The 24134-nt window shown below is 38.8% G+C and overlaps 1 protein-coding gene across 2 annotated transcripts in view; it reads right to left on the bottom strand.

Moving 5' to 3' along the window:
- Positions 1–276: 276 nt before the first annotated feature.
- Positions 277–24134, bottom strand: part of mlec (malectin) — a 57866-nt gene continuing 34008 nt past the window's right edge. The window contains exons 4-6 of one of the 2 annotated variants that reach the window (XM_063034219.1): positions 14095–14274; positions 11868–11925; positions 277–4415 (exon numbers count right to left, since the gene is read on the bottom strand). In XM_063034219.1, the coding sequence (XP_062890289.1) occupies positions 4189–4415; positions 11868–11925; positions 14095–14274 (465 nt within the window). In that variant the 3' untranslated portion in view covers positions 277–4188. The remainder of the gene's footprint in view (positions 4416–11867; positions 11926–14094; positions 14275–24134) is intronic. The other variant, XM_063034218.1, reaches the window with a different exon arrangement.

Below are 24134 nucleotides of genomic sequence, written 5' to 3' on the forward strand. Positions count from 1 at the left end.
GATTAATTGTGTTCTAGCAAAGGAAGGATTGAGCATTGGGCTCCTGAATCCACAACTCTCAACCTGTTCATTTCCTAACGAAGAAATTCCTGTATGGCCCAAGCAAATTCCCTGTACTTATCTCCATCAATCCTTTCTTAATCTCCACCTCGGGAGATCCCAGGAAAATCCATTCAGAAATCAGTGTTAAAGATATATGATGCCTATTGGCCATGACTTTAAACTTGAACATGGACTTAACAATCCATACCTATGATACATCTGCAAGCGTTGTGTGAGATAATGAGAATAGCTCCGAGTAAACTATCTGATGTGTAACTGATTTTCTCATTATTTATTTTTGTAATTTTTAGTGCCTCAAAACAACAAATTTCATGTCACATCAGTGATAATATATCTGATTCTGCAAGTAAATTTTTCATTACAATGTGCATACAGGTACTTGTGCACGACAACAAACTCGACTTTGACTTTGAAGACCGTTTTCAGCACTTCCTTTTATTTGTCACTTCCAAAATTGCTTTGCTGTTTTACCTTCTGCTTACATATTCTAATTGTTGATAAAAAATCAGATTTACTCATAGCCCATTTCATCTCAACCATTTAAAAAAAATCTGAACAGCCCATTCCTCCAACTTCCCAGAGAAAATACCTTCATGTCAGAACTAATACATATCATATTGTGACTTTTTTTTAAATGAGGTACTTAATTTTCTATAGAACCTGTATCATTGAAGGGGTAAACTAAAACATGTTTCAATTAAATTTTATTTCCAAATTGCAGAAAATGCAATGGCAACAGAGCATATGTGCTGCTATTTGATGAATGTAGGGTTTTCCAGACATTCAGTAAAAGTTGTTCTAAACAGGTGGGCTCAGTACAATGATTTATGTGCAATAATTGCATAAACCATTATCATGCCACTATATGTAAAAGTTTGTGGATATCAAAGTCCTATGATTTCCCCCCAGGGAAATGGGCTTACCAGTCAGACTGGGGACCTTCCATCTTCACAATAACTACCCATTCACTTCCCAAACAGTAGTCAATATTGCTCAAACCAGGATAAGGTGGAAGGCAGAAATTGACAAATGCCAAGCTTAACACTAAACTGGGAAACAACAAAAATTGCAAAGAAAATTTGGAGAAAATAAATAATTTTAGGGATTTTTTTGTGCAACAGAATTACTGTTAAGAATTAAATAATAATTCCTAGCATGCACAAAATATTAACAGCTTCTTTGTTATTCAATTCATGGTAACCATTAAATTAACTTATATCAGAATCTTACAATTCTGTTTAATAATAGTTTATTTCAATTTTTAAGTTGATCAAGGTGAACTGAAGCCAAGTCAGGACTGATGAAGCTGACAGTTCCCCAGCTCTTATAAACAAACTTTGTTCTCTAGTCCCACCACTGCAGTTTATGATAACAGGCAAGTCTGTCTGGTGATATCGGCAGTATTGTCACTGCTGCATTGGCATGAATACAGTTCTTTCAAAAAGGAAGAAAGATCCAGAAAGAAATTAAGCACATTATAGTTGGTGCACAGCACACAAATATTTCTACCCAAAGGCAGAAAACCCTGGGTTGACAGATTAGTACTTAACATGTACTGTTATCCAGGGCCCAAACTGTAGTCTTCCACTCATCTGAATACATGTGACATAAAAATAACTTTTATCTTCACCCTTGTCATTATATTCCACTGATTAAAACCATCAGAGTGCAAATTAATACAAATATACCCTCAACCCAAGTTCCTGAGAGCTCCAAACAAAAGCCTAGCTACAAATTGAAATGATTTTCTCTCTCTCACACACACACACACACACACACACACACGCGCACACACAAATCTAGATTACACCATAAAGCACAAATTCTACCTACACTTTTTGGGATTCAGGTTAGCCAAAAAAATCTATTGAATCTCCAAAGTTAAACAGCAGTTTTCTCTTTGGAATCAATAACACTAAGCTTCAAGCACTTTTGGGAAAAAAAAATCTATTCCCTCTTCACCTTTCCCTCCATGGAAAATAGTTAAGCCTCCTTGTGAATATGCTGATTGAAGTTATGCATGATGCTCAAAATAATTTAGGGGAAATATAGTATTTTATTTCCATAGTATAAATCATTAAAACTGGCAATGACTAAATTGTACAGGATTTTTCCTTTCATTCAATACCACACTTGGATTACTAAAAGCTTTTTTTTTCCAAGTTGTACACTTAGTTTCCAAGATCCAAAAGCAGTTTTTTGGAAGTATCCAAGAAAGGCAAAAGGTTTCCTCTGTTTATGGGACTTTATAAAGATAATACAATATTTATATAAAATGACTTAAACCAAATTAGAAAGGTTTCAATTCTATGATTTACTTTTATTTCAAGTGCCGTGCTTTGCTCTGCAGGTACCACAGCAACTAATTTTAAAACAGTAATATCAAATATCTGCAATGCCTCCTTTTAACTGCCCGACCCAAAATATAATCTAAACTTCTTAAAGAGCCAAAACAGCTCAAATTTCCCACCCAAGTTGAAGAGAGAACAGGACTCAAATTTCAGGTTCAACAGCATTCTACACAGGAACCTCTGCAATTAATTGTTGGAAATGAGTGGGCACAAAGATCAGTAGGCCACAGATTTATGGCTATGCTGTGTAGCCCATTATGTTGGTAAAATAGTAGTAGGTGTCAGTGACTAAACAAAAACTAGGAATGCTTGGTTTAGATTGGAAAAGAGGGCAGAGTTAGGGGAGAGAGATACAATTAGGCAACTCTATTGCCATGATGTCAAGTAAAATTTCTCCCAGATCATGAATGCTGTTCCTTGCTGCCATTAAGAATCCCATTCCAGTTGTCCTTCGCAGAAAGACACTACATCTTGCACTCAGCACCACATCTTATTTCTAAAGTTTGTATTAAGCACCAAGACATTAACAGATTAAATCAACTCGATGGCATAGCTTTACAGAAGAGTTCATGGCACTTTTTACGGGACCTACAGAAGAGTTCACTGGACTTTTTATGGGATCAAGTAACTGCTCTACATTGTGGACAGTTGTACCTCTTCTGCAAGCTTTAGGTTAAGCACTGCTGTATAATCTGTATGTGGTTACTCGGTAGGGCTTTATGAAAAGATGTATTAACATGTGCAGGGATTTCAAATTTTATTGCTTCTATGATACTATCCAGTTCAAACACCTGTTGCTGAGGACCCCTTGAATGGGAACAGAAAGTAAAAGAGGATCTTTTTATAAACTGCAAATAATGGAAAAAATGAAATATTAAAAAAAGCTAGAAGAACACAGCAAATCCATTTAAACCTAAAAGGTTTTGGGATGAGTTGCTACTTCTGACATGATGAAATAATTCAGCATAAATGATTTTCTCTTTTCAGATTATGATAAACCATTACATATTACTTTTGTTTTTATTCTAGTAGTTCTAAGGAAATCTTCTGTTGTAATCCAGAGAAGTTAGCCAACAAAAACAGCACTTTTTAAATTATCATGAAAACATCTGAGCATTGTACCAAGTCATAAGGTAAAACCTAAAGATGCTGGTGAAACAAGCACTACCTTTTCACACTGAGAATTTTATACTTACCTAATTTGTTACTAAACAGCCATTCTCTAACCAACTTGAATCTGACCTTGGACACTTCACTCACGAGAAAAAAATTCTCATGCCCATGTCCAAGTGGAGACTTGTTACTGCAAAAAAGGGGATGGAACTTAAGACATCTGGATCACCACTAATTTGTCTACAGTACCTTTCTCATTTAATAATCTCCATTCAAGTTTTACCAGTAAAGTTATGGGTTTCTTTGAACACTAATGGCAAATATTAGGTGTATAGTCTTCACATTGAGGCACATTTTTTTCCCAACCTGAATATCCATTAAACCAGACCTTTATCACAGCAAAAATTAAACACTGCTTCAAGCATTCAATTTTTGGGTTTCTTTTCAATTTTACACTTAATTATTCAAGGAGACTTAAAAAATTAACAAAAACAAAAAATTATTGCAATTCAAACCTTCAAAAGTCGATACAAACCATTTCTTCTCCTTTCCCCCCTGAATTCAAAGGAGGGAACAGAAACATACTGTTTTAAACAGACTGCCCCATGCTGTTACATAGTTCCTCACCCACACGCACCACTGTACATGCTAAGGTATTCTCTCATAATCGACATAGACAAAACAAAGTGGGAATGAAGACCCCAAAGGCAACTAAGATTGGAAACATTAGGCTGCTGTTGTCAGAGGCATATGGATCAGGTGTTCGAGGTCCAGACTTCACCTTCTTTTTGCTTATCGTCTTCTTCTCAATACCTTCCTCATAATCCTCCTCCTCTTCCTCTTCCTCTTTTTTTTCCAAACCAGGATGAGGCAGGAGTTTTGGAACATCTGTAAAAAGGCACAAATTCAAAAAAGGGAATTAATATTAACCTGTTAACTACTGTAATATCAAATCGAACTTTGAGTTTGTCAATTCAAGCTTAACTTACACATTTCTCACTGAATATTTTCAAATTCTCAGGACATTAATAATTACTATAACTAGAAAGGCCAAGTTTGTTACCTGTCCAGTTGGAGACTCTATTAGGTACCATCACTCTCTAATCATTTCTCCTACTTCAAGCTGATTCAAAAGCAGATCAACTGATCAGTCAACACACACAAAATGTTAAAGGAACCCAGTAGGCCAGGCAGCATCTATGGAAAAGAGTACAAGTCAACTTTTTGGGCCGAGACTCTTCATCAGGATTGCCTGGCCTGCTGAGTTCCTCCAACATTTTGTGCGTGTTGCTTGGAATTCCAGCATCTGCAGATCTTCACTTGTTTGAAACCGATCAACTCATTGCTTCTGTAACCATAAGGAAGTGCCTACAGCTAAAATAATTAGTTCAACTCATTAAATGGAGATGATATAGGAATTGGCATTAACCATAAGGTCAGAAGTAATAGCTGCAACAGGTTGATAAATCACTAGTCCAAGATTACATGTATTCTAAGTTCTGGGGAAAAAAATGATGAAATAGCACAGGTGCAGTCTCGAACTTTCATGTTACTTAGCTGCAGGCATGATGTGATAGAATTGGAAGATTGCTAATGTCATACCTTTGATAAAAAGGTGAGAAATGGCATGGATATGCTACATATAAATGCAGGCCAGTGTGTCACTGACAATAGGTAAATTGTTAAAGAGTAAAGCCATAGAACAATGTGTAGCTCTTGTAACTATATTACAGGATGGATGTGAAGATCAGAAACCCTTAGGCTCTTTCATGAATAAGGACAAGAGCAGCAAGCATATGTGAAGACCACCCAACTTGGAAATACTGCTACTCCTTCATTGTCACTGGGTCTAAAACCATGAAACTACCTATCCGACACCATTATGGAGTATAGTCATCGGAAGGACTGCAGCGGTTCTTAAGTGCAATAAATGTTGACCTTTTCAGGAATAATCTTATTCCAAAAATTAAATAAAATACATTTAGAAGAACAATGCCAAAATTAGTTATGTGGTGAGACTGTATAGTCTTCAGCCTGTTTCATTTATTCCATATATCAGGAAATCGATCAATGGACTGAACAAGGCTATTTGTCTCAACTGTTAGTTCTGGTGCTGAATACTTCAGGACCACAATAACCAATGCCTTAACCAAACAGATTTAGGGCAGTGGTTCCAAAACCTTTTTGGGTTAACACCCCCTTGGCTCCCAGACCACACCCCCAGCACCACCCTCTCCCTTTCCAACCATTACAGAAAAACTATAAAGAATGACTTACAATGCAGTTAAAGAAAATAGGAACTGCAAATTCAAAGCAGTGACAAATAATTACAAAAATTATTCAAATCTATTTAAAACTAGAAATAAAATTATTTATTTATTAATTTCAGTATAAACAATTCTCATCAACAATTTTAGAGCGTACATTAGCAGTCCAATTATTCACTACTTCATTGCTTTTTCACCTTTCAAAGAGATGGACGGGCTTGGTGCAGAGATATCAGCCTCTCAACATCAGACTGAATGAAATTCAGAAGGAGTCTCAGATCCCCCTGTTCAGTAATCTGCAGTCTATTTCATTGCTTTGAAGGAAGTTGGGCGACTGCACTGAAGTTGTGCTTCACTAAGTATGATGTTGAAAAGGCGACAAAGAACATCTTGACCCTTTTTCCACAGTGCCGGCAAGCATTCACAGATTTCCTTCTGAAACCAAAAATTCTAATACGATTTTTTTTTAACCTCGGTTTCAGCTCAGTTACTTTGTAGCGAGACTAGTTCTTCCTCCATCCTTCCTGTTAATTCTTCATTACAAGTGTTCAGGAATGGATTTATCACCCAATCTGGAACTTGGATTGAGAAGATCCTGAAATCTCTCTGACATATCCTTACGCAGCTCACTCAGGTGGGCAGAGTATACTTGAGGACCATCATCTGAAATCCTTTCTTTACCTTCCAACTCAGAGAGGCTCAGAAACTGGAAAAGGTCACAACAGCCAAGGTTCCACTTAAATTGGGCTAACTTGCTCAGAGATGTGTAGATGACTGATTTGATTGACAAGATTCACATAATTTCCTTGCAAATGAAGACTTAGTTAATTTATTTGCAAATAATTCAGACAAATAAGCAATGCCACGCCTCATACTCTTGAGTAGATTACTGAATGATGCATTCAAGTCTTCAAAGAATTTTATCAGTTTCAAAGAGCACATAAAGTGTCTCAGGCAGTTTCCTTTTGAGAGCCATCTGACTTCTGTGTGCAACAGCAAGCACTCAAACTTTACCAATCTCAATACGAAGCTCTCAAAATAGTCGAAAACTGAGAACATGGGACTTGATTTTATTTACTGCTGTTATAACAGTATTTTATGATTTGTGCTGCAGATCACTTAGGTTTCTTTCCGACAAGACATTGTTTGTAAATTACACAGTGAATGGTAAATAAGTCAGGTACGGCTTTTTTCAATAAAGTTATAACCACACGGTGGCATACTGTCATTGATGGTGCCCCATTTGTTGCACAAGCAAGAAAGTTGATGAGCGGAATGTCCTTCTCTTTGAAAAATTACTCTTCGGCCCGAAATATTGATTCCCAATCATATCTATTTCTAGTCCTCTTGCAAATAACTCTTGAACCACGCTTTCATGATTTATGAAGCAAACATAACCAAGAAATAAAGATTCATTGCCTGGCAAAGTTGAATCATCCAATCTCAGGGCAAATTCTTTCGTCCTAAGTATGTTGCACAATGTATCTTCCATATTCTCAGAAATTTCATCTCTTTGTCTTTGAACAGAGTTGTTGCTGAGTGGATTCACTTTAATTATTTGGTCTGGTGACTTCTGCAAAACTGTACTCAGAACCTCCCTTACTGCTTGCAGAATCAGTCTGGGGCTTTCCATATTTAGAAATGGAATGCTGCATGAACCATGTAAACCATCACTGTGTGTTGTGAAGAGCTGGCAAACATGTTTTGAAATGTTATCAGTTTCTGAAAATTTTCACAACATGACTGAAAATAAACCAAGTTCTTGTTTGCCTTATCAAAGTGTATAGTATTGCGCAAAAATCTTAGGCACATATATATAGCTAGGGTGCCTAAGACTTTTGCACAGTACTGCCTATTTGTCAACATGGAGCTGGCAGCAAGTTTGTAAATTTCGTGGGAGCAAAGGATTTTGGGAATGGTGAGGGTGGAGCCCCGTGGGACGGGTGTGGATCAGGTAATGGAGGAGCACCAGGGACTGGGAGATGGTGTGGATGCAGAAACACCCAGCCCTGAGAACCAGGCAAGGCAATTTGATTCTAAACAATTGGTTTATTGATCATTACAGAATGTCTCTCTAGTGTTTCCCTCTCCTTGCCCCTTTCCCACTCACAGTCTACAATAAAGACTCAATCAGAATCAGGTTTATCATCATTCATATATGTCATGAAATATGTTTTGTGTTTGCAACTGTAGTACAATGCAATACCTAAAGTTACTACTACACTATGCAAAAGTCCTAGCAATATATATATGTTCTTAAGACTTTTGCACAGTACTGTATTTTTTATATTCTTATGAACAGGTCAACACATGTAGTAGGCTATCATTCAATTTTTACATTGTAAAGTCACCTCCTGACACCAAAGTGGTACTGATAGTGTAGATCAGTATAGGAAGAGTGGAATATCTGCACCAGAAAATCAAATGAACCCACCAAACCAGACATGAACTTTGTCCAGGTGTTCAGAGGTGAAATCTGCATTATTTCCAGTATATATAGGGTTCAATGTTTTATCTGTCAACTTTGCTATGAATAGTTTCCCCAAGAAAGAAACTGGTCCAGAAAAGATTACAGTTACAGATGTCAAATTTGCTAAACTGGGTCATAGAGATAGAAAAGGAAGTAAATGAAGAGGGCATAAAGAAGGCTACAGAGGGCTATAGATAGGTTAAGCCAGTGAACAAAGATCTTCCAAATGATGTGAAATTGGTCATCTTGTCAAATCAAGATTCATACCTAAACAGCGAGAAATAGCAGAACTACAATATGAAGCGATCTGGATATCTTAGTGCAACATCCATAAATGCCTAAAAAGGAGGTACAGTTGATTTGAGAAGATGACAGGATGTTATGGTTTATTGCGAGGGAAATTGAATATTAAAATAAGGAGGTTACACCTCACCAAAATGGGGTGGTGATGAGATCACATTTGGAGGACCATGCACATAATACTCTCCTTAATGAAAGAAAGATGAACGCTGGAATGGGTGGGTTTCCCAAGTGGAAAGGTTTGATTGAAACAGAACCCTAAGCAGTCTTGACAAAGAAGATGTGAAAAGGGTGTGCCTCTTGTGGAAGAATTTTGAACCTATGATCAGCGTTTAAAAGTAAATAAGTCACTGATGATGTTTATGCAGAGACACAGTGAAAACTCTTTTTTGAGAGTTTTGAGGAAGAGTGTTACAAAGACCAAAAGGCAGTGGAAAGGAGCACATAGAATATTTTAAGGCTGAAGTACACTTTTGATAAGCATTAGGTGAATATTTAATAGTTAAGATAAGAATGTGACAATCGTGTCATCAATCAAAATCTGATTGAATGGGGTGCAGGGACGAAGCACCAATTGGGCTATTCCTGCTTCTAATTAGTATATTCATACAAGACATTTCACATTGAGTTACAAAGGATTTGATGTCCTTTCTTATAAAGGGACACAGTTCTTGCAGCTCTGATAATTGATAATAACCAACTTGTTAGTGGAAGTATGTTGCGGTATCTCCAGTTGATGTCCCTGTCTGAGAATGGAAAGTCTCACTCCCCTTCCATAAAGATGTTTTAAAATTACACTTCAGTTATCTTTTGCTATGGTCTTATGCAACTACTTTTCAAATTAATTTCTGTTAGTCATGGTAGTCTTGGGGGTTGCTCAAAGTTGCTGTGAACAACTACTAATTTGATCATTTGATGTCAGCCTTGCTTGGAGTTCAAAGCAAGTTTGCCTGAATCAGCGTAATTATTTCAGACAATTTACTGCAACAGGAAATAGTTCTAACCAATTACGAGCTTTCATTTGAGTGCAAGATATTTTAGTTTTCAAAGCTAGCTTCCTTTTTACCCATTCATACAGTTATTTTATTTGAAAGAATCACAGATTATATTGATTAGTTTAATTTCATAAGCAAGCCTGATTCTGCCATGATTTAACAGTCTGTACTTGCTTCTGTTCTTTCCCTACTGTTCACACTGAATAATATGTGAATTCTGTCCATGTTGCAAAAACTACAGTTAAAGGATTATTTGCAAGGTCATTTCATAACTTAGCTATTAAGAAACACTGCTGTTGTAAAATTAGAGATGAAGAATTATTGTGTACAACATAAAGAGGCCGAATTTGCACAACAGATCACCAAACTGGAACCAGAAGTATCGACGACTTGATCATCTATTGTGTTGAAATGATTATTCTCATTATATTGGCTCTGGGAGGGAGTAGCAATCAGCCTATACTCCTTATTCAAAGAGGCCTGCTAACAACTATCATGTGGATACTGAGTGAGTACAGAATCAGGCTCAAATGTTATGTGGAGGGTTTTGGCCCGAAATGTTGACTATTTCTATAGATGCTATGTGACCTGCTGAGTTACTCCAGCATTTTGTTCACATTGCTCTGGATTTTCAGCATAGAAGAGACTCTGTAGATGCTGGAAATCCAGAGCAACACACTCAAGTGAATAACCTCAAAGTTGCTGGTGAACGCAGCAGGCCAGGCAGCATCTGTAGGAAGAGGTGCAGTCGACGTTTCAGGCCGAGACCCTTCGTCAGGACTAACCAAGGGTCTCGGCCTGAAACGTCACCTATACCTCTTCCTTTGAGGTGTGTTGCTTGAATTTCCAGCATCTGCAGAATTCCTGTTGTTCAAGTGAATAACCTGCTAGCTGTCGGTAAGGCGACTTACAAGACCATAAGGTACAGGAGCAGAAGTAGACCATTCAGCCCATCGAGTCTGCTCCGCCATTCAATCATGGGCTGATCCAACTCTTCCAGTCATCCCCACTCCCCTGCCAACTAGCCATACCCTTTAATGCCATGCCTAATCAAGAACCTATCTATCTCTGCCTTAAATACACCCAATGACTCGGCCTCCACAGCCACACGTGGTAACAAATTCCACAGATTTGCCACTCTCTGACTAAAGCAATTTCTCCGGACCTCTGTTCTAAATGGACGTCCTTCAATCCTGAAGTCATGCCCTCTTGTTCTGGACTCTCCTACCATGGGAAATAATTTAACCATAGCTAATTTGTTCAGGCCTTTTAACATTTAGAATGTTTCTATGTCATCCCCCCTCATTCTCCTGAACTCCGGGGAATACAGCTAAAGAGCTACCAGATGTTCCTCCTATGGTAACTCTTTCATTCCTGGGATCATTCTCGTGAATCTTCTTGGAACCCTCTCCAATGTCAGTATATCCTTTCCAAAAATAAGGAGCCCAAAACTGCACATAATACTCCAAGTGTGGTCTCACGAGTGCCTTATACAGCCTCAACATCACATCCCCGCTTTTATATTCTATACCTCTAGAAATTAATGCCAACATTGCATCTGCCTTCTTCACAACCCACTCAACCTGGATACTTTTATTTAAATTAATTCCATGGCAACTTATCTGCACTTACAACAGGTATTTGTATCACATATTTGATTCTCCTTAAAAAAGTCATAATGAAACCACATCATCAACTTTCAAAATTCTTTCCCTTCTACCTTTGCTGATTTTGCAAATTTTTGTTTAAATGATAATATTAGGATTTACTAAGCATGAGAGGGAGAGAAGGAGGAGAGAGAGAGGTAGAGGTGGAGGGGTGAGAGAGGGGGAGGAGAGGTGGAGGGGAGAGAGGGAGGAGAGGGAGGGGGAGAGAGGGAGGGAGAGACAGAGACGGACACGTGGAGTAAGTTTAATACTAAATCTATTTTTCTAACAAGTTTGTTCATTAATTATTAATTAATTGGAATAAAAATTCTTTAATATAAAGGCTATTAAACATAGAGGAGTTATCAACATAGCCTTTAAGTATTTGTAGATTTACTGCATCTTCCTCACTCTAAACATCTCACTGCAACTACAATGCAGAGCAGATAATCATACATAAGCAATGTAAAAGGTGAATAAATAACCATTTTTCATACCACAGCTCTCAATTCAATAGTAACATTAATTTACTAATTCATTTCTCAAAGACACATGCATTCTCAATAAACTATTAAATTTTATGAATTCCAGAAGTATTAGCAATATCGATAACAAACTAAGTAATCTTAAATTGTCATAAGACTACAATCAATATTTCTTACCCTCCACTGTTCCCTTTATGATGCATATTGCACAGATTTTAGGGTTGTCATAGTAACCCTAGAATATAAAACCAACAAAAGGAAAATAATTAGTATTAAGTCAGTGTTTCTACCTTAATTTACAAAGTGATAATATACCTAGATTTCTAAATTCAAAACACAGTAGCTAAAATAAAACTATATTGATATATTAATTTCATAGTATAATTATTTATATTTTGAAACTACTCCGGGGAGCAACAGAAAACTTGTGTTTGCATGTTCCTCTTTATGCAAAGGTGATTAGATTAATCTTCTGACACTATGATCTAAAATAGACTTAGAGCATCACAGAAATACACTACTTACTTTATTAGAACTCCAACCTAAACCACTTTGTGCTTTGGCCTGGAAATTCTTAAAAATTAGAAAAATCTTTGCACTGAGGATCTCAGTGCTATTTTAACCTCTTAAACCATAATGCTATCCACCCCAGACAGTTACACTTTCAGCTAAAATTATGATGGACAGCCCTAGTGACCCAGCAAATATAACGGATGAAAATGGAGCCTAGTGGGCAAGTCACTTTAATTCTAGCTTATGTTAGTATTGATGATCACACATTCAATATCAAAAGTGGTGCCACAACTGGTTTCAGTATCTTGAGGGGAAATTATGCAGTATTGCCAGTGGGATTAAACCAGGACCTGATTTGGCAAATACATTCTCCAAAGATGAAGATTCAAGATTGCTTAATGTCATTTCAAGTACACAAGTATAAATGAGAATGAAATAATTACTACTCTGGATCTGATGCAGCCCAAAAAAAACCACTAAGATAAAAACACAAAAATAATTTACAAATCACAATAAGTACACAGTTGCAAGAAAAAGTTTGTGAACCCTTTGCGATTACTTGGTTTTCTGCATCAATTACTCATAAAATGAGGTCCGATCTTCATCTAAGTCACAATAACGGTTTGGGGCTGCATTGCTACTTCAGGGCCTGAACAGCTTGCAATTGTTGAGGGAACAAGGAATTCAAAATTGTATCAAGATATTTTGCTGGAGAATGTCAGGGCAGTGGTCCATCAGCTGAAGCTTAATAGAAGTTGGATGATGCAACAAGCCAATGATCCAAAGCACAAAAGTAAATGAAGAAAATTCGTGCTTTGGAATGGCCAAGTCAGAGTCCAGACCTTAACCCAATTCAGACGCTGTGGCATGACCTGAAGAGAGATATTCATGCAAGGTATCCCAGAAATAGTAAACAGTTTTGTATGAAGGAATGATCTAAAATTCGTCCTCGCTATTGTGCAAGTCTGATCAGCAACTACAGGCAACGTTTGGTAGAGATTATTGCTGCTAAAGGAGGTTCTACCATTTATTAAATACAAGGGTTCACGTACTTTTTCCAGCCTGGACTGTGAATGATTGAACAATGTGTTCGATAGACATGAAAAGTACAATTATTTGTGTATTATTAGTTTAGGCAGATTGTGTTTGTCTGTTATTGTGACTTAGATGAAGATCAGACCACACTGTATGCATAATTAATGCAGAAAACGAGGTTGCAAAGGATTCACAAACTTTTTCTTCCAACTGTAAATAATGTAAGATAGCTTATATAAATAGATTGTATGTCCATAAAATGATGTTAGGCACAGGAGTGGCTGTACATAAGATGACTGACAGGAAGTGATAATGGGGTGGTAGTTAGGGGTGTTGAGGGGTGGTCCCCACACCTTTTAACATTCACTATCATATTTCATATACAATAATAATGAAAAGGGCAAACTGTACCTCAACCGGGAGTTAACCATTTCAGGATAAGAGGTGAGCAGGCAAAAGTTTGAACAGAACTGCTAATCAGGAGAATCACTGCCCAATCTATTGCTCCACATAGTTACTTCATTAAATGATAGCAAACAGTTGCTGACACAAGCAGTGAGAAGAAAACAAAATTCCTGATCAAAAATTTAACTCATTTGATGATCACTCACCAGATACTTGGTAATGGGTGTGTGATGTTGCCTCAATGGCATAAGAAATATACTGCGTTTATCAGCCACTTCAGGTAAACAGAAATAAAACAAGCAGCAGCTCTCGTATTTGAGAACTTATTAATAAATTATTAAACTCTACAAGCAGCCCATAATAAGTTCCTCTAAAGCAGTAATCCACAAATATGATGAACGAAGAGATATTTTTGTTAAATCCTACTTCTTTGCATAAAAGAGTTGCTTACTTTCACAAATTCCACCAGTAGCTTTCCATTAAATGTAGAGACTTCTCCTTGAACACTGAGTTTTCCTTTTCTGACAGAGAAGGACACCAGTTCATCGTGTGCTGTGCTGTGTCCTACTTTATCAAATATATCCAGATCTTTCACGACCACATGCTGCCCATTCAATCTCACATCAAAGACCTAGAGAGAGAAGAAAGAAAATCACAAACAACACCTGTCAGCAAACTTTTTTGAAAGTGTTGCTTCCTCAGATTTTTTTTTGTTTATTATAGACTAATTGAAGCTGAACACAAATATAATTTCAGACCCCTTGTATCATAGGAATTTGGAGAAACAGGAAATTAACTTTTATTAAGTATAATGCGTTTAACTGCATTATAGTGCTGATGCTTTGCAATAGTTCAACTAAGCTAAAGTATTTAGTTCATGATTTTCATTTGTATTCAGCGCCTGAGGTTTCTAACATAAGTGTCCAACAATAATCAGCCAGCATCAATGGATTCCAGTTGCCCGGACACCATTTCTCCATGACTGCGATGTCCTGGTGAAACCTTTCACCATGCTCATCACTGACTGCACCAAGATTTGCAGAGAAGTCGAAATATGAATGCAGACAATGAATCACTAGTGACAGTCTGCACTTCACTTGGATCATGTTGTCAACCAGTTGCACATAGTTTGATGCTCTGTAGTTGCCAAGAAAATTTTCAACATCCTTGAATGCCTTCCATGCAATTTTCTCTGGTTCCACTCGAAGTTTTTCGAATTGCCTGTCATTGATGACCTGTTTGATTTGTGGACCAGCAAAACTTCCTTCCTTAATCTTGGCATCAATTATTCTGAGAAACATCTGTCTCAAATATCGAAATTCTTCATGGAAACTATTGTGTCTGGTGACAGCAGATTCCATCCTTGCAGTCTTGAACCCAGTAATTCTGCTTTTGCCTTTGACAAATACAAGTCTCTGGCCAGGTCACTTAACTCAGATTGAATTATCAGATGAGGCTCACTCAACATAAGGGGTTCAAAATCTGTATCAATATTCGTGTCATTTTCCATCATGGCACCTTTGCCTGCCTCCTCTAGATTCCACGTCTCCGGGGCTTCAGTACTAGAAGACTATCGTCATGCAGCACAGGTCTCATAGCTGAAGGGAGATTGGGGTATTCAATGGATTTCTTGTTTTTGAACAGAGAAACCAGACACACCGGTCAGACAGAAGAAGCAGTCTATTCTGCTTTCACCATATCATCAGGACAGCGAAAGGTTGAGTACCTGTGAGCCAAGCTCTCAGATCGACAGCAGATGCTGTGCAACAAATGCGAGGAACCCAGGCGTTGTCTTGGTTACCAATTTTACACCCAAAATAGAGCTCATAGGCTTTCTTAATAAGAGGAGTCACACTCAGCCTTTGAGATTTAAGTGTATACTGGTCACAAATATAACGCAAAGTACCGTGGCTGTTGCAACATTGGCGAGACATTTGGCTATCATAAATACTCCTGAAAATATAATCACTTTATCGTAATGAGTGCACACAATATGATATGTGTGTAGAGCATGCGCATCAGTGTGATCACAAACCTATATACATGTAAACGCAATGCATAGAAGTGTGTGCGTGACGCCTTTATAGATTTTCTAAAACCTGTCCTGCCATGCGGTACCTGCCCAGCCTAAGCACGCCCAGGCATGTCTGGACAAGCTAGAAAACATTTTTCAGCTGACATTGTGGGCAAAATTTTAATTGACTTGAATTATGAACTGAAATAACAAATGTAGGCGATTACAAAAAATACAGTGCGTGATAGGGAAATTTCAGCGATTTTCATCAACAGCCGCAGCCCAAAATCCACAAGATACTCCCAAAGGTATTCAGGAAGCAAAACCTTTGATGTTCAGTGCAATTTAATAACCCATAAATAAGCCTTAATTATATCTTAAAACGGATTTTCTTTTGCTTTCAAAATAACGCAACTTCTCCATGACTTAATGTGGTAGGTAAGATTACAACTTCTGGATATGTTTTTTTTGCCCCATTCAATACTTCCTTTAAAAATACCATTTTTGAATCACAAGCCAAACATGTCCTAAAACATGCCATCTTGACAGTGGCAAAACTGTTAAAACATTATATTTAAGATCGAATTTCTTAGGTAATTTAATTAAAAGATATAGTACAATATGTTTACAATTCCTTTCCACTGACAGGCATTGATGATGATTTAACATTCAACATTAAACAAATAAATGAAATTCAATAAAATAATGTATTATTACAAAAGTCAATCAACAACCTTGAGGTATCATTACAGCAGTCAATTCACACAGAACTGGGAAGGCTGCCAACACTCCGCTCTAGTCATTAAATCCCTCCATGGCCTTGCTTATGTAGTTCTCTTGAATCTGTTCCAGCACTATAATCACCCGAAACATTGTGCACCTCCAATTCTATTCTCCAATATACCTCCAAGTTAGCAGCAACGACTTCAGTTGCCAAGGCCCCAGATTCTTTAGTCTTGTCTCAAATCTCTTCTCACCATCTTTGTCCACATAGCTTTTCTCAAACCCATATTCAGTATGGGCCTTGGTGCCAGATTTTGTTCATAATATTCCTGAAACACATCCAAAAATACTGCAAAAACACAAGATCCTATTGCACCAAATATAGATAACCTCTATCTATATTGGCATTCAACTTCTGGGTACTTTTTAAACATTAGATAAAGGAGAAAGCTGTTGATTCTTCATCCAAATTCCAATCCACATTGAGGACATACAAAGCGTGCCCTGTATTGGATACAATTACAGCACAACAGTATACCATTTTGATTAAAATGGTGACAAGTGGTGTTCCGCAGGGGCCGACATTGAGACCGCTTCTTTTCACATTATATGTCAATGATCTGGTTGATGGAGTTGATGGCTTTGAGGCCAAGTTTGTGGACAATACAAAGGTAGGTAAGATGGACAGGTAGTGTTGAGAAAGCAGTAAGTTTGCAAAAAGACTTAGATTAGGAGAATGGGCAAAGAAGAAGCTGGTGGAATATAGCATAGGGAACTGTATTGTCATGTACTTCAGTAGAAGGAATAAAGGAGTGGACTGTTTTCTAAATGGGGAGAAAATTCAGAACTCAGAGGTGGGGAAAGGAGTCCTCGTGCAGGATTTCCTGAAGGTTAGAGGTCAAGTTGGTGATCAGGAAAGCAAATGCAATGTTAGCATTCATTTCAAGAGGACCAGAATATAAAAGCAATAATGTAATGCTGATGATGCTTTATAAGGTGTTGGTTAAACCTCACTTGGGAGTACTGCGAACAGTTTTGGGCCCCTTATCTAAGAAAGAATGTGCTGGCATTGGAGAGAGTCCACAGGCATTCACAAGAATTATCTCGGGAATGAAAGGGCTAATATCGAGGAGTGTTTGATGGCTCTGAGCCTATATTCGCTGGAGTTTAGAAGAATGAAGGATGATCTCATTGAAACCTATCAAATATTGAAAGGTCTAGATAGAGCGGACGTGGCAAGGATGTTTCCTATAGTGGGGGGCGTTTAGGACCAGAGGGCACAACCACAGAATAGGATGTACTTTTAGAACAGAGATGAGAGGAACTTTGTAAGCCAGAGGGTGGTGAATCTGTGGAGGCCAACTCATTGAAGTCATAGATGGAATATAGTTCAGGGAAGTGTATGGTCATGCACTTTGGTACAGGGTATAAAAACATAGACTATCTTCTAAACGGAGAAAATTCAAAATCAGAGGTGCAAAGGGACTTAGGAGTTCTTGTGCAGAATTCCCTACAGGTTAATTTGCAGGTTGAGTCTATGGTAAGGAAGACAAATGCAATGTCAGCATTCATTTTGAGAGAACTAGAATATAAAAACAAGGATGTGATGCCAAGACCTTATAAGGCATTGGTCAGACCTCACTTGGAGATCGTGAGCAGTTTTTGGCCACTTTTCTGAGAAAATATGTGCGGGCATTAGAGAGAGTCCAGAGGAGGTTCATGAGAATGATTCCAGGAATGAAAGAGTTAATGCATGAGGAGCGTTTGATGGCTCTGGGCCTGTACTCGCTGGAGCTTAGAAGAGTGAGGGGGGATCTCATTGAAACCTATCAAATATTGAAAGGCCTAGATAAAGTGGATGTGGTGAGGATGTTTCCTATATTGAGGGAATCTAGGACCATAGGCCACAGCCGCAGAATACAAGTACATCTATTTAGAACAGAGATGAGGAGAATTTTTTTTAGCCAGAGGGTAGTGAATATGTGGAGTTCATTGCCACAGCCAGCTATGGAGGCCAAGTCATTGAGTATATTTAAAGCAGAGGGTGATAGGTTCTTGGTTAGTCAGTGTGTCAAAAGTTACAGGGAGAAAGCAGGAGAATGGGGTTAAGAAGGATAATAAATCAGCCACGATGGAATAGCACAGCAGGCTCGATGGACAAATGGCCTAATTCTGCTCTGATGTCCAACGATCGCTAGATGCAAAATGTTCCCCTCCACAAACTTTTTCACCTGCCCCATCTCATACCCTAATAGGAGATCCGGTATCACACTCCCATTAGTTGGGACCTCTATGAACTGATTAAGGAAACTTTCCTGAACACATTTGACAAACTCTATCTCATCCAGCCCTTTTACAGTATAGGAGTCCTGGTCAATATGAAAGTTAAAATCATAACCTCATGTTTATTGCAACAGACCACGTGCGACCAGTCTAAAAATTTGCTCCTCAAAATCCTGCAGACTGTTATGAGGTGGTCTATAACATAATCCAATTAGCGTGGTCGTCCCTTTCTTATTCCTCAGTTCCACCCATATAGCCCCAGTAGATGAGCTCTCCAGTCCGTGCACTGCTGTGACAAATTCCTGGACTAGAAATGTCACCCCTCCCCTTTAATCCGTCCTGCACGATCACATCTAAAACACTGGTACTCTGGAACACTGAGCAGCCAGTCTGACCCTTATGCAACCAAGTTTCACTAATGGCTATAATGTCCTAGTCCCACGTGCTAACCCATGCCCTAAACTCATCCGCCTTTCCCACACTACTTGTTGCATTAAAATATACGGAACTCAGAACATTAGTCCCATCATGTTCAACCTTTCAATTCTTGGCTTTGTATGTAGGCTTAACTACAACATTCCCCACAACTCTACTATCTGCTCTGCCACTGGTCCCACCCACCTACAATTCTAGCTCCCCCCCCCCCCCCGCCAATACAGCACTAGCAAAATTTCTGGCAAGGGTACTAGTACTGCTCCAGTTTTGATGCAAACTGTCCCATCTATAAATCTCCCACTTTCCATAGAAGAGAGTTCAGTGATCCAAAAATCTTAAGTCTCTCTCCTGCACCTTCTCCTTAGCCACGTGATAAGCTATATGATCATCGTATTTCTGTCCTCACTAGCACTTGGCACATGTAGCAATCCTGAGGGCACAACCCTGGAGATTCTTTCCTTTAACTTAACACCGAACACCTCTGGCTGCTCAACTTCCCACTTATGAATCCTGTAGACTTGAACCGAGACGCCACTGTCCCTGGCACCCAGAAGGCAACATATCATCTGGGAATCTTGTTCTCATCCACAGAACCTTCTGTCTGTTCCCCAAACCAATTAATCCCTTATCACTACAACTTGCCTCTTCTCCCCCCTTCCCTTCTGAGCCACGTAAACTCAATGCTGGGTCTGTGTTTTCCCTGTGGTTTTCCTTTACTAGGTCTTCCCTCCTCCAACACTATCCAAAGCGTAGAGTACCCCTGTGGTCAATCAGTGGAATGACCACAGGGGTACTCTACACTGGCTGCCTATCCCCTTTGCCCCTCCTGACAGTCAACCCAGTTAGTTGTGTCCTGCATCTTGGGTGTAACTACGTTCATTTTTAGCCTGTCAATCAATCGTTCAGTCTCACGAATTATCTCAAGTTTTTCCAGTTCCAGCTCCAGCTCCAGCTCCAATTCCTTAACACGGTCTGAAAGAAGCTGCAGCTGGATGCAATACCTGCAAATGTAGTCATCAGGGACATCGGAGGTCTTTCTGCCTTCCGACATCCTTTTAAGAGAAGCATTCCACTATCCTGCCTGCCATCCCCAAAGCTCTAACTGTGCCATAAGAAAGAAAAATTAAATGAAAATATCTACCTACAGCCCCTGCTTCTCCTCACTGGACCTCTATGAGTCAAAGACAAAACTCCCCATTCTTAATGCTGACCCACTCACACAATAGCTGCTCTGCTTAAATCTAATTTCTTTTTATTGGCTTCTTAAAATAGCAGCTTTAAAGAGCAAACAAGCACTGTCAGGTTTCAAACTGCTAAGATCTTAAGGCTGATTTATACTTGTGCGTCAAATCAACGCCGTAACCTACGCAAGTGGCCTACGCGTGTTGTGAGCATTTATACTTGTGCATTGGTGTATCTGTGTCGCTCTGCAATTCGCGCACATCACGCATGCGCACACACCTGACCGTGCAAGGCTTCGTGGTCATGGTAGTCTTTCTTTTTTAAAGCGAGCGTCTTTTTTGGTAAAAGCGAAATGTGTCCTCCATAATTTCGGAGGTCTGTAAAGCTTTATGGAAAGCATTGCAGCCAGAGTTCCTTCCCTGCCCTTCAGTCGGCCAATGGGAAGCTATTGCAGCGTAGGAGGAAATGCAATGCTACCAAGTAGACCAATCACAGTTGTTGCAGTCTGCATTGCCACGATGCGTAGTTACATTTTGGGAGAGGTGTGTGTCAGGCTACGGCGTAGGGATCCGCGTAGGGTTCGCGGCTACACCGTACCTACGGCGTTGATTTGACGCAGAAGTATAAATCAGCTTTAAGTCAGCACGGTTTCTTTAAGGGAAAATCCTGCCTGACAAACCTGTTGGAATGATTTGAGGAGATTACAAGCAGGATAGATAAAGGGGATGCAGTGGATGTTGTATATTTGGAATTTCAGAAGGCCTTTGTCAAGGCGTTATGCATGAGGCCGCTTACCAAGTTAAAAGCCCTTGGTATTACAGGAAAGCTACTAACATGGTTAGAGCATTGCCTGATTGGAAGAAGGCAGTGAGTAGGAATAAAGGGATCCTTGTCTGGTTGGCTGCCAGTGACTAGTGGTGTTCGACAGGGGTCAGTGTTGGGACCACTTCTTTTTATGCTGTATATAAATGATTCAGATGATGAAATAGATGGTTTTGTTGCCAAGTTTGCAGATGATATGAAGATTGGTGGAGGGCAGGTAGTCTTGAGGAAACAGGTGGGGTGCAGAAGGACTTGGACAGATTAGGAGAATGGGCAAGGAAGTGGTAAATCTAATCTAATCTAAATGAATTATAATGTTGGAAAATGCATGCTCATGCACTTTGGCAGTAGAAATAACTGCGCAGACCATTTTCAAAGTGGGGAGAAAATCCAAAAATCTGAGATGTAAAGGGACTTGGGAGTCCTTGTGCAGAACACCCTAAAGGTTAACTTGCAGGTTGAGTCGGTGGTGAGGAAGGCAAATGCAATGTTAGCATTCATTTCAAGAGGTCTAGAATACAAGAGCAGGGATGTGATGCTGAGGCTTTATAAGGCACTGGTGAGGCCTCACCTTGAGCATTGTGTACAGTTTTGGACCCCTCATCTTAGAAAATGTACTGGCATAGGAGAGGGTCCAGAGGAGTTTCACAAGGATGATTCCAGAATGAAAGGGTTATCATACGAGGAACGTTTGATGGCTCTGGGTCTGTACTCACTGGATTTTAGAAGGATGAGGGGGGGATCCCATTGAAACCTTTCTAATGTTGAAAAGTCTAGACAGAGTAAATGTGGAAAGGAGTTTCCCATGGTGGGAGAGTCTAGGACAAGAGAGCACAGCCTCAGGATCCATTCAACGCAGAGATACGGAGAAATTTCTTTCTCCAGGAGGTGGTGAATTTGTGGAATTTATTGCCATGTGGAGCTGTGGAGGCCAGGTCTTTGGGTGTATTTAAGGCAGAGATTGATAGGTCCTTGATTGAACATGGCATCAAGGGTTACAGGGAGAAGGCCAGCAAATGAGGTTGAAGAGGAGAGAAAAAAAAAGTTCAGCCACGATTGAATGGTGGAGCAAACGCGATGGGCCAAATAGCCTAATTTTGCTCCTATGTCCTATGGTCTTATACATTGACTCTTGCAGCAACAACATAACCTAGTTTTAGGCCGAAACAATATGACCATTGCCCACAACAAAAATAAACAGTTCCAAGTTCAGAAGGTAAAATTCCCTCTGAACACTTATGAGATCCAGAAATACACACAATCTAGAACTACTTTTGAACAACATAATATCACTTCTTGTAACACTGGGAATACTGAACAATTTTAAGTATTCTATCCAGGATGTCTAGGGAACCTTCAACAAGACTTGTACAGATGCACCATAGAAAGCATCCTACTCAGATGCATCACTGCTCTGCTCGAAACTGCAGAGAGTTGCATATACATCAGCTGATCAAGGAAACCAGCCTCCCCTCCACGGACTCTGTCTGTACTTATCGCTGCCTCAGTTAAATCAGCCAACATAATCAAAGACTCCATTCACCCTAGACGTTCTCTCCCCACCCCTCCAATATTGAACAGAAGATACAAAAGCCAAAAGCACATAACACTAAGCTGAAGGAAAGCTTCTATTCCGTTGTTATAAGACAATTGGATAGTCCTCTATTATGAATAGATGGATTCTTGATCTCACAATCACCACAAAATGGCCTTGCACCTATTGTCTACCCACAATGCACTCTGTGCTGTAACATTTTATTCTGCTTCCTATTATTGATTCCCTTGTACTACATCAATGTACTGAAGTAATAAAATAATCTATATCGATGAGATGCAAAGCAAAGTTTTTTCACTGCATTTCAGCACGTGACAATAATAAACCAATTTACCAATTTCTCTGACATAGAATATGCATGTCTTCAACAATTTTCTCATGACTTCTTGCATGTATTCATCAAGACACTGGAAATGACACGAGTCTGAGGTGCCTTGCCATGAATCTATTTTCTAGATTAACTAACTATACAAAACTACTAGAATAGCTCCTCCTCTCCTCAAGACAATATAAACTTAAAATTATATATTTTTCATCAGCAACCCACAGATTAGTGCAACTTTCTGATTAAATTCCATTCCTCCTTCAGACATAACAAAGTCAAAACTTCCTGGAATGCTCAAGATAAATAAAATTATATGAAGTCTTAAATTTAGTGGTAGTGCTGATGAGGTTCTTCTAGTTCCCTGCCAAAACAAAAATGGAAAAGGGTTTCCTCAAGGTGCTTAAACTTGAAGCACTAACAATGGAGACAGCGTCATTATGTTCAATAATCTCAGTAGAATAAACAGTAATCCTGCCACTGGTGTCATTTATATTCAGTACCAGAACAAACTGCCAACCTAATGTCAGAAAATCAAGGCAACAAAATCAAGGCTTACAACAAGATGGAAGTGAAATATACCAGATATAGAGTCCATCCAAGTTTTTATTTCCCTCCTCTCCTCCAATTTTCATTCGTCTTCTACTTACATCTCCTTCAGCTTAATATGCTGCAGTTACCACCACAACTTACACATGTTCTGGTCTTCACCCTTCACAAACATTCTCTGCAATGTTAAACATTTGATTTGTAACTTGTGATGAAATCTCATTATTTTGAAAAGTTAATGCTGGGTTTCCCTCCAGCATTTTCTGCTTTTATTAATGGAAAATTTTATTACAGCAAAATATGGTTGTGTTTTGTGAAGTGATCTTTGATACCGACAAAAACTTTCTGATAATATCCCTCAAACCCAAAAACAATGGAATCAAAATCTATATTTGCTGCCAAACCTGCCATATATCAATATGTGGCATTTAGAGCAATTAGTTGTGTGCAGCTTTGTAGTCAATGTTTGTTGAGATTTGCTGGTGCTTCATATTTGGTTAATCATAAACTTTCAAAGTTCTTGATAAATTATTTCTAATAAAAGTCCACTTAAACTTAGCCTGACCCTGATGTTGCAAATATAGTGGTGTTGGTAATTGTTTACTG

The sequence above is a fragment of the Mobula hypostoma genome, chromosome 27 (genome assembly GCF_963921235.1).
Source record: "Mobula hypostoma chromosome 27, sMobHyp1.1, whole genome shotgun sequence".
Classification (NCBI taxonomy): Eukaryota; Metazoa; Chordata; class Chondrichthyes; order Myliobatiformes; family Myliobatidae; genus Mobula; species Mobula hypostoma.